General features: G+C 41.1%; 1 protein-coding gene across 1 annotated transcript in view; it reads left to right on the top strand.

Moving 5' to 3' along the window:
- The window catches only part of Ccny (cyclin Y), a 92,817-nt gene that overhangs the window by 50,888 nt on the left and 29,677 nt on the right, over window positions 1-12,252 (top strand). The window contains exons 3-4 of the mRNA XM_041649822.1: window positions 631-665; window positions 10,945-11,045. Of these exons, the coding sequence (XP_041505756.1) occupies window positions 631-665; window positions 10,945-11,045 (136 nt within the window). The remainder of the gene's footprint in view (window positions 1-630; window positions 666-10,944; window positions 11,046-12,252) is intronic.

Genomic DNA, 12,252 nt, shown 5'->3' with positions numbered 1-12,252 from the left:
GACAAAAACTGAGGTTAAAGCCACATACAGTGCAGGCCAGAATGTGCAGACAACAAGGGTGGACATAATATCATTTAATATGGGAAGGTTCACCTGCCTTCCTAGGGGGAAGCTACAAGTGCCCTTGGAGCCTCCTAAACAAGCTCAGGCCTGTTTGCAGTCCCTGTGGCAGGGAGCAAGTGTCTTCCAGAGCAGAGCACATTGGTTCCACAGCACTTGGTCTCCTGTTAGGGATGTCATTGTGGTTACTAATAATTCATTCATATAATGTGGATCCATAACGATCCATTTGGGTTAGAAGTAAATAATTCTCTTAATTATCTTAAACTATTGGATGCATGTAATTTTCGTTAGATTTACTAATACTTCATTTAGGTAATGAAATTTCCTACTCTTCTGTTGACTTCTGTTTATGGTATTGTTTAGGTAGCTGCATATTGACCTCTGTCAGTCAAGTTTAGATCTGCATTTGTGTAGCTTTATTTACACTTAAATTTGGTAAATGAATAACTGGGTTACCTTGGTTGACAGAGAATGATAGGACCATGGCAAAGAGGCCCATTCCTCAGCAACCTACAGGGATTGACATGCAAGCATGTAACATTTTTGTCCTGTCTTTTGTCTTCACAGTGAGAGAAAAACGCAAGAGTCTCTTCATTAACCATGTAAGTGAAAGTGTCTCCCTGGTTCCCTAACAGTTGTATAGACTTGGGTAGGTGAAGAGGCCTTATGTGTTGTGTGGTACTTAGAAGACTATGAGGAGTGATGAAATGCTGATTTGCCAGGCATTGCTTGGGATTCATTCTCACAGCCATGTCTCCAGATTCCCTGGGACTGCGGGGAAGGGAGTGTGCCTATGGAGAAGACCACAGTCCACCACAACATTACACAGGTCCAAGCAAAGCAACGGCTTATCATTTTGAACCTTTCCTTTTTGCTCACACTGAATTCCTGTTTTTTGGGGTTTTGTTTTTTATTTTTGTAGTGCAGTTCCCTTTGAATAAATACATAATTACTTTTAAGAGCAGCTGTCTACTTCCTTTCTCTCTTCTACATAATTGCTGTTTGTGGAACAGGGCTGCACATTTTGTGTGTGTGTGTGTGTGTGTGTGTGTGTAGTACTCAGAAACAGTTTATATGTTTGGAGTAACTAAACTTGACCCTTTAACTTTAAAAGCATTTTCAAAATTTCCATCTAACAAAATTTCCTTCTAATGCCTTGGCCATTCTGGGCAGTGTATCTCCCCATGGTGGCTGCACAGGATAGTAACAGGCTCATCTTACCTTCTCCAGCCTTTCCCCACTGCAGACAAGTTATAACCACACCTCTCGTCTAAACATGTGTCTTGTTCTTTAAGGAAAAACACTGCTTCTCCAAGGTAAGGAGTAAGGTAGTTAGTGTGCTGTATACTCTCACTGAAAACTGCAGATGAGTCCGACATTACAGAGGTTTGGCTCCGGGTTGGTAGACTGCATTTCAGAATTGTAGACTTTGACTTAGGTAATGATAAAGCTGTGTATTTGAGACTCAAGGCCATTAAAAGGACACATGCTGAGCCCATAAGGAACTGGTGATTCCTCCGCAGCAATCACATCTAGTGCATACATATCATTTCCTAGAGGTCAGAGGGTCCATAGGTTCATGTAATTGGAGGCTGTGCATTGATTTCCTGGCTGCCCAGATCCGAATAAACACACAGAAACTATATTAATTACCACACTCTTTGGCCAACGATTCAGGCGTATTTCTAGCTAGCTTTTATGCCTTAAACTAATCCATTTTTTATTATTTTATATTTTACCATCAGACTCATGATTTGTTACCTCTTGCTTCCTGTGCTGTTACATGGCATCTGCCTCCTTTGGCAGCTACATGGTGTCTCCCTAAGTCCCGCCTTCTTTCTCCCCGTATTGTTTAGTTTCCCCCTCCTCCAACACCTCTCCATCCCACCCCCACCCCCTGCCTAGCTCTAGTCTGCCCTGCCATAGACCAAAGCAGCCTCTTTATTCATAGCATACAGGGGGGAATCCCCCATCAAGATCCTGCCAGGTTTGTTTGTTTGTTTGTTTTATTTTTCTTGTGTTATGTGAGGACACATGAGCCACATCTTCAGCCCTCTGTTGGATTTCTAGAGCACTTCCCTGGTCCTCTAGATTGGTTTTGTTGTTGTTGTTATTTTAATTTTTCTTTTAATAGCCACAATAGTTTATTTATGGTTGAAGTATATAAGATAATTATAAGACAGTTTTAAACTTGAGGAATGGTATTAACAATATGAATTACACCACAGACAGCAACATGAAACTGCCATAAAACAAAGCTGAGGCACCACAGTTTTTATTTTAATTCATTAATTTAAACCATGCTTTAGGAGAACTGCAGGACCTTTCCTTCAAAGATTGAATTTCATAATTTTGTATCCCTTGTAGGGAAAACTAAGACTAATTCATTCCCCCACACTCTTAACACACTATAATTTCACTCTTGGAACTTTATATCAACCTCCTTCTCAACAAGCTTCAACATACCCAAAACAAAGGAAATCTAGAAGAGGAGACAATAAAATTAGAGGTCCTCAGGGAAATAGAGAACGCAAGCAGTAGACTTCACTTAAGTCTTACCGGGTAGCACTTCCTTGGCTGTCTAGATTTGCAGCATAGAATTGTAAAACATCTATGGGATCAGAGTATATAACATGAGAAGCGGTAATGCAAACGGCTGTGCTTTTTGTGTGTTAGGAAGTGGTGTATTCCTAAATACAGAAGGGTGAGTGATTGAAGCTCTTTTCCAGTATTTACCTCTCAGTGAACTTGTTTGCTTTCCCCACTTTTAACACTTAGGTGCTAGAGAGTACATAAGGGAAGAGCTGAAATTGCACCCAAACCCGAGGGCCTGTGAGGAAAGAAGAGGTTTGATTGTCCAGGCTACTCCTGATGATGGCTAATTGGACAGGTGTGATCTCACATCTCCAATCTCCATAATTGTTTTTATATGCTCTCCACTGTGACCTAACTTGTATGTGTCCTGTGCACTCCAGGCATGTGTCTCCCCTACTGAATCAGTAGCCATGGGCCAAGCTATGTGGATCTGGGTGCTAGGTTGTACGCCCCAACTCATGCTTTTCTATGTGATTTGTCCAGCAGTAGTACAGTGAAGTCAGACAGAGGTTGATCTCTCACATATCCTTGACCCAAATAAAGAAAGTCATGTGCTGGGTTTCTTTGTAACAGATGACCTGGATGGAACATGTGATCTTCCACATTGTTTGATTTCTCCCTTGGGTTTCTGAAGAACCTGTGTGGTGTACATTGCTCAGGCATTCTACAAAGAAGATGCTGTTATTCTAGAAACGGTGCTGTAGATGAGCCAGTGAAGAGGACTTGGCAAGGTTCCCTCTGCTTCTAGCTAACTAGTAGCAACTGTAGGTGCCTTGGTTACTGTTCTCATTGCTGTGATCAAATACTTGACAAACACAACATAAGGGGAAAAGGATGATCTTGTTTGACAGTGTGAGGGTTCAGCCTATGGTGATGGGAATGTCATGGGAGCAGGAACTTAAGGGAGCTCATTACATTATATTTGCAGTCAGGAAACAGAGAGAAATGGGAGTTGGTGCTCAGCTCACTTTTTCTTCCTTCTATAGCCTGTATCTACACCCCTTGAAATAGTGCAACCCTTGTTGAAAGTGTTATCTTCCCACTTCAGTTACTCAGTCTTGAAAAACTCAGACATGCCCAGAGGCTTGTCTCCTAGGAGATCTTAGATCCTGTCAAGTTGACAATCTCTGTTAACCCCCATAGCAGGAAATGTGACCTCCTCCAGATGGGAAGGTTCTTCTGGCTCCTACCTGGAATGCCTCCTGTGAGAATGGAACCACAGGTTGGACAAGGACCAAGAGAGGGTTAAAGGATTAAAATGTCACTACTTCTAAAGATTTACTACAGTGGGACTAGAGTAGTCTGACAGTCCCAAAAGCAATGAAACCACGTGATGTAGAAAGATTAATATTCTAATCAACATTTTTATTTTAGATGTGATTAGAATGATCAATTAAAGAAAACGTAATAAGTTATGAAAAATTTAAAACCTTTTCTAAAGGTCTTTATTTAAAATGTCTTTTTTTATAAATTTGCTGTAGTTTTGGTTTTGCTTTCCTTGAAAGTCAACTACTTCAATATATTTTTAAATAAAATGTGAAAAATCTTCAATGATAAATTACAATGTTGTAGATAATTGTAGTTGGGAATCTTCCAACATCCAAGGAAAATTCATACCATTTGTGTTCGCCTCATTTTTCTATGACATCCTCCTGCCTCCTAGCAACAGCATATGTAATGTGAATTAATTATTCTAAGATATTTAGTGAAGTTTGGGGAAGTGAGAAGAAGACATTTATAGTGTACAAAGACTATTGCACAGCAGTTCTATATCTTAAGTTACTGAAGTAAAGGGGGAAGTGGGGCAGCCTGTAATATGTTTTTAAAACTCTGAACTTTGCTTCTAAGAGATTTGTTCTTATTGGGAGAGAAATATATCAGACAGCTAATGTGATGACATCAATGCAGTATTCTTGGAGTATGCTAAAGAAGATTCAGTGAAATTTCAATTATATAAAGATTTTAGAATCCACTAAGATGAAGGAATGCCAATTATTTAGAAGTAGTTTCAAATTGAGAGAAAGATTAGAAAATAAAAAAGGAAGGAATGCTGCCAAGCTCTCTTTACAAACCCAATATTACAACAAAAAGATAATGTTACAACAAAATAAAGAGAATTATTATACAGTTTCCTTGATGGATATCTATGTACAAAAATACTCAATTAAAACATTTGTAAACTGAATTCAAGAACTCTTGAATTATACACCGTGATCATGTTGGTGTCATTCCAGATATTCAGAGATGTTTCAAACATACACAAATCAATAAATCAGTACATCACATAGATGAACTCAAGAGACAACACACAGTCATCTCAGTATATTCAGAAAGCTTGTTTGGTTGTTTTACAAAATCTAACATCCTTCATGATAAAAGGCCCAAGGGACAAGGAGTAAAGAAACATCTAGACATAATTTTAAAAAACAATCTTATACACAAATCCATGCCTAACATTATGTTAAGCGGGGAAAAATAAAGTATATCCACTAAACTCAGGAACAAGATAAAGGGTTTCTATTTGTCCACTGTTTCTAGTTTTTGTTTTCTCAGTATAGTCCTTCAGTTCTTAGTTACAACACTAAGACAAGAGAAAGAAAAGAAAGAATAGAAATAAGCAAAGTGGGAGTGCCCTTATTTGCAAATAACAGACGTCCATATACCAGATACCTTAAAGACTACTAGGAAATTCTTAGCAGAGTGGTAAAATCACCATTAAAAAAAGAACCTTCCTACAGTCTAAAGACATTATTTTTTAAAATAATAATAAATCTTTTCACAGTTTAAAAAAAATCTTAGAGTACACATCTATAATTAAAACTTAAAAACACTGAAGAAGGAAAATTAAAGACACTAGAAAGTGCAGAGAGCCATGGCTGTCCTCAATGAGAGAGTCCTGTAACTGAAGTTCTAGCCTTTTATGTGGAGTTGGAATATAATTCCTGAACATTGGACACAAATTCTTGGGTCCTCTGCTTTTCTCATTGCTCAGGACTAGGGTGGGGAAGTGGGGTAGTCTGACTCAAGGACACAGGATGTCAGTTGTTCTTCATGCAGACCAGTAGGGCTCTATGTAGTGTTTCACCAGCTGCATGGTGACAGCTCATGTTTATGTTCCTGCCTCAGTTTGGCTCTTAGTTGCTCAGTTTGCTTGAGGAGGGATTTTCAGGTAGAAACTGATAGGGAAGAAAGTATATAAGACCATAACCATAGTGCCCTTCATTATTGAAAGGCTTTGGTCCTGCATTTTTGTCTGTATTTTGGCTACAAAGTTAATTTTCCAGTCTTATCTCTCCAGCTGTGTGGGCTAGCTTTATGTCAACTTGACATAGGCTAGAGTCATTTGAAAGGAAGATACTTCATTTGGCAAAATACCTCCACAAAATCCAACTGTAAAGTATTTTCTTAATTAGTGATTGATGAGAGAAGGACCAGCCCATTGTGGGTGGTCCCATCCCTGGGTTGGTGGTCCTGGGTTCTAGAAGAAAGGAGACTGAGCAAGCCTGTAAGCTGCACTCCTCCATGACCGCTGCATCATCTCCTACCTCCAGATTCCTGCCCTGTGTGAGTTGCTGTCCTGACTTCCTTTGATGATGAACAGTGATATGGAAGTAAAAGCCAAATAAACCCTTTCCTTCCCAAGTTCCTTTGGTTGTGGTGTTTCTTCACAGCAATAGTAATCCTATTAAGATAAGGAAAACCCTTTCTTCCTAAATGTGTCCATCTGTCTGTTCATTTGCTTAACTATTTGTTCATCTATCTTCAGCATGGATTCATAAGTTTGTTTTTCACTAACACAGAGTTCATTCTTGTGCTTAATTATTTTGTTCTTCAGGTTGACCTAGAGTTGGCAGTTAACACCTAATTTTGAGTCTTTCTGAAGAGTCCAACAGTATAAGGACTATACCTAAATAAACGTCCATATTGTATTGCCCTCCAGCATTTAAAACTGAGTGTGTCTCTGATCCTACCATGCTCTGAAAATCATAACCTAAAACACATGTGATCTGTTTCATTAGAAAACTGCAGCCAGTTGTAGAAAAATGCTATTTTAGATACAAGCTTCCTTTTCTTATGGCTGTAGAGAACTCAAGTAGCAGAATACCCCAGTGGATACTTGAGAATCCTCCTGAGTATATTGTGTCCAGTACCATTGGGATGCCTCTTCCCCACATCATGCCAGTCCTTGTCTTTGTCTTTGGATATTATCTCACTTTTAATACTTATTTTCTTTGGTCCTATCAAGCCCCGAGGTGCAAGACTTTCATTCTCACCAAAAATAGGATCCTAAAACAAGGATTCTGTTGATAGTAACTTAACTGTATCCTGAACGTAGATGACCACACATCCTTAAAGGCAAGCCTGGGCCCAAGATGGCCATGTATGGCCTAAGCTAGGACAAGATACTCCAGGATAGTAGGGTGATGGAGGAAGGTCATTGGCTAATAAAGGAACTGCCTTGGCCCATTTTATTGGTTAGAACATAGGTAGGTGGAGTAAACAGAACAGAATGCTAGGAGGAAGAGGAAGTGAGCTCAGACTCCACAGCTCTCCTCTTGGGAGCAGACGCCTCAGAGAGACGCCATGCTCCCAGCTCCCAGGCAGACACACACGATGAAGCTCCGACCCAGGATGGACATAGGCTAGAATCTCCCCTAAGTGCGCTACACAGATGATTAGAAATGGGCTAAATTAATATGTGAGAATTAGCCTAGAAGAGGCTAGATAGAAATGGGCCAAGCAGTGATTAAATGAATACAGTTTGTGTGTTGTTATTTCGGGCATAAGCTAGCCAGGCAGCCAGGGTGCTGGGGACGCAGCCCCTCCGCTCTTATTACTACTGTAGGGTGAGCTAAGGTGTCTCTTGCAAACAGCTTATGAGAGTTTTTACATGGTTGCACTATGGAGAGAGATTGTTAATCATCACTGGCCCCTGGTCTAGCTGCCACTCCTCTTTAGGAACTTGAGCATCTCAATTTAGTAACTATGACTCCTTGGGGGTCTTCCCATACTGAATGTGCTGCCCTTCCTTTCTGGATGGCACAGGCTTGTCTATGAGATCCGATGTGCCAGTTTGTTACCCTCATACAGTTGGCTCACACACGATCCTGCATTTATCATGGGGAGGCAGACTTCTGTGCTTGGTGGGAGGGCTGTGAACAATGCCAGCCAAAGAAATTGAGCAACTTCTCATCTGGTGACTCAAGAAACCCTGAGTCTGGGCACTAGACGAGTACAGCTGAGTGAATGCAGGTGATGTCAAAGCGTGGTTAGTGTTTTTTAGGTGAGGACACGGTCCCGAAGGGTATAGTATCAAGAAGCCAACCCGAGGAACAGTTCTAAGGGGCAAACCAAACAGGGAAGGAAAATGCCTTCAAGGTACACATGTGCAGTGTTAGACAGGTGACCTTCAAGGTAAGCAGGTTCTTCCTGATGCCCTCCCTCTGATCTGGTAAGTGTGACAGTGGTGAGATACATAGGGTGAAGGCTTGGGGTCACTGTGGAAGGTACAGTGAGACTCACCCCATACACGTGTGTATGTGTGTGTGTGTGCGCGCACACACACATGCTTGTGTAGGCATGCGTGTTTCTTGGACTTAACAATCATCAGTGTTGGGATTACTAAACTGATAATCTCAGTATCTAAAACTGAAGTTAATAACTGTATTTAGCCTTTTCAGCATGCAGTCCAACAGGTTTTATGTATTAGTGGACCTTGGTGTAAACAGTAAATTATTTTGTACTATGTGCACTCTGTAGAAAGATTGACTTGTTTCAGTATTTGTTCTGCAGTGACCTTGTTTAACATACTCATAATTTACTTTGTAAAATACACATTATTTGAAAGAAAAGTGCTCTTACTGCATTGGAAATAATCCATTCTGGGCTTTTTCCTGATAGGTTTTTGTAGTAATTAGGGCGGCGGGGCTGCGTTCCCAGCACCCCGGCTAGCTTATGCCCGAAATAACAACACACAAACTGTATTCATTTGAACACTGCTTGGCCCATTCTCTTCTAGGCTAATTCTCACATATTAATTTAGCCCATTTCTAATCATCTGTGTGTAGCACCCCAAGGTGCGCTTACCGGGGAGATTCTAGCCTAGTCCATCCTGGGTCAGAGCTTCATCCCGGGAGCGGGGCATGGCATCTCTCTCAGGCGTCTGCTCCCGAGAGGAGAGCCGTCGAGACTGAGCTCACTTCCTCTTCCTCCCAGCGTCCTGTTCTGCCTACTCCTCCCACCTATCTTCCAACCAATAAAATGGGCCAAGGCAGTTCCTTTATTAGCCAATGACCTTCCTCCATCAGGTTTTCACCTGGCTTCTCTTCTAAGCAGAAGTATCATTAGCTAGAAAGTGTCTCCTCTGTCGCTGACTGGGAGTTCTCAGCTGTCTGTGCCATGAAGCCTCTTTTCAAGTAAAGCACTATCATAGGCGTTTTCTTTTGCATTGTAGGAAGTTGTAAACTTCCGACATCGAAGGCATTCTTGGCATTTTTAAAAACATAGTACTGTGTATAGAAGCAGAGCCTTCTCCATACCATCCCTCCCCTAACACGAACTTATCAAATACTTGTCATAGTGACCATATGAGGCTCTGTCTGCTATTCTTGCTGCTCTATAAACAAGTTAATACAGCTAGGAAGAGGAAGGCAAAGTAACCAACAGACAGGTGGTTAGTTACCTGGGGCAGACTCAGACTTGGGTTAGAGCTTCTGTGTCCCTCTGTTGTCTTACTTTTAAACATGTATTTTATTCCCATGTGTGAGGATGGTGTCTATGGTTACGTATTTTCATTATTCTCACCTCACACTCTTCCCCTCCAACTATTCCCTCTGAACTTCATGACATTGTCTTCTTAATTATTTCTCTTTTCTCTCTCCCTTCTTTCTCTCACAGACATATACACACAGAGAGTGTATGATAGAGAGAAACATACACTTATATATAAATACAGTCTGCTGAGTCTACTTAGTGTTGCTCATATGTATATGTGTTAGGGCTGACCACTTGGAATAGGATAACCTGTCATGGAACTTAGCCCTAGAAAAGATTGACTCTCCCTCACTGAGCATTAATTGCCTTTAGCTCTTCATCTAGAGGTAGAACCTTGTGAGATTTATCCCCATCTACCTTGGAATATCAGCTAGTTATATCATTGTGCAGGTCTTGTTTAGGTGGCCATATTGTTAAGATTTCATGGGTGCATTTATGTGTCATGTATAGCAAACACTGTTTCTCAGCTGATATTCTGGGCCTCTGGGTTTTATAGTTTTTCTGCCTAGAATATCTTCCATGATACTTCCTGAGCCTTAAGTCTAAGGATTGTATTGCAGACATATCAACTATGGATGAGCACCCCACCTTTAGTAGTTCTCTGCATCTTGACCAGGTGTGAATTTCTGTGATGGTCCACTTTTATGGCAAAAAGAGGTTTCTTTGAAGATCAGCGAGAGTTACACTTATCTGTCAATAGAAGGATATTTAGACTGGAGTTGGGAATTATGCTGGTTTAGCCAAGAGGTTTTTTTTATTGATCTGGCCTGAATTATTTGTGTCTCTAAAGTTAACTTTGCATCTAGAGAAATGGGAACAGTGGATTCTCAACTTGATCTTATTATATAAAACTAAGATGCCACCTTCCCTGTGTATATTCACCAAATGTCTACTGCATACTGCAGGTTTCCTGCGATCCCATAAAAAAGATGGTGACTAGGAGTGGTGGTGAATTAGCATGGAAGAGCAAGACACCTCCCATTGTTGCCTAGTACTTCTGCCCTGTTAGTTGTGGTAGATCTCGTGCTAAGACATGTTTCCTTCGTGGTCTGATCTCAGAGAAAGGGGCAATATTGTGTCTCAGCTAGGGTTTCTGTCGCTGTGATAAAATACTATGACCAAAAGCAGCTTGGAGAGGGAAGGGTTTGTTTCAGCTTAAATATTCCACTCATAGTCCATCTCCTAGTGAATTGAGGACAGGAACCAGAGGCCATAGAGGAACACTGCTTACAGACTTATTCCTCATGGCTTACTCACCTTGCTTTCTTAAAGCACACAGGACTACTAGCCCTGGGGTAGCACCGTCCACAGTTTGTTGGGCCCTCCTATATAGATCACTAATCAAGAAAATGCCCTACAGACTTTGCCACAGAGCAATCTAGTGGAGGCACTTCCTCAACTGAAATTACCTCCCTCCACATGACTTCAGCCCTGTCAGGTTGGCAAAAACTAGCTGGCAGACGCTTGGCAGAATTCTCAGTCTTGTGTTACTCTTGTCATCTTGTTTTCTAGCATCCTCCAGGCCAGACATCAAGGAAGTACAGCTCCTGTTCCACCATCTTCCTAGATGACAGCACAGTCAGTCAGCCAAACCTCAAGTACACCATCAAATGGTGGGTATGCAGACTTCTTTTTGGTTTATTCGTTTTGGGGCTGGAGGTTCATTTGTTTTTGTGTTGTTGTTGTTTTGAGACAGGGTCTCTCTAGTCTTGCCTCTCCTGGAACTTCCTATGTAGACTAGGCTGGCCCCGAAATCACAGAGATCTTCCTTCTTCTGCCTCCCAAGTTCTGGGATTAAAAGCGTGGACCACTATACCTGGCAAGATTTTTTGTTTTTAAAGTTACTTTTGTTTCATTTGTACGGGTATTTTGCCTGTGTGTATGTTTGTGCACCGTGTGAATACAGTGCCTTTAGAGGCCAGACAGACCCCATATACCTAGAGTTATAGAGTATTGTAATTGCCACGTGGATGCTGGGCTCCTCTGGAAAAGCTGGCAGTGCTTTTAATCTATGAGCTGTCACTCCAGTCCCCAGGGTGTGCACACTTCATTATCTTACCAAAAGCTGTTTATAGGTCCTGGGAGAGTCATTACATGAGAATCATATTTTTTTTAGAAAGCGGTTGTGACAGCTAAGATGTGGGTATTCAGAATATTTGTGCATATTTCTATTTATATAAAGAAACTAGCATTTTACCTTATTTTAAATCTTGATGTCTTAAAATATGTTCTTTTTATCATGTTTAAGTATGTACAAATTTTCCCTTTCAGTTTTGACTGAAGCCATCCTGGCATAGAGCCAATAGTATTTTGACTTTTAAATGAAACGAGACCTTCCTCCTCCAAGTCCCGCATGGAGACAGGCTGTGCTGAGAGTAGGGTGGTCTAGCCATGATCCCGTCCGCTGCTGGAGGATTGAGGGAGCATCTTTCTACATTTGGCCTCAGATCCTTTTCTTAAAATGGACTTGAAAGGAAGAAGGGGGAGTCTTTGGGTCACATTTGTGAGTGTGTGTGTGTGTGTGTGTGTGTGTGTGTGTGAGAGAGAGAGAGAGAGAGAGAGAGAGAGAGAGAGAGAGGTGGGGAGAGAGAGGGGATTCACTTTTCTCATGTACAGAGGCAAAGAGCTGATTTTCCCTCTACTGTCCTGTGCCCATCAGCATAATGACAGCAGCCATCCCTGCCAGGGATCTCAAAGAACTTTTATATTAGGGCCTGGGTTCAACAGCCTGACTGAAAATCTGGGACATTTTATCTCTGTTTGTTTGTTACATTATAACATCTAATAAAAAAAACCATATTAGTACATGAAGTACTAAAA

Source organism: Microtus oregoni, unplaced genomic scaffold (assembly GCF_018167655.1).
Source record: "Microtus oregoni isolate MIOR12 unplaced genomic scaffold, Mior012 000004F_ref0000308, whole genome shotgun sequence".
NCBI lineage: Eukaryota > Metazoa > Chordata > Mammalia > Rodentia > Cricetidae > Microtus > Microtus oregoni.
This window is presented reverse-complemented; position numbering and strand designations above follow the sequence as displayed.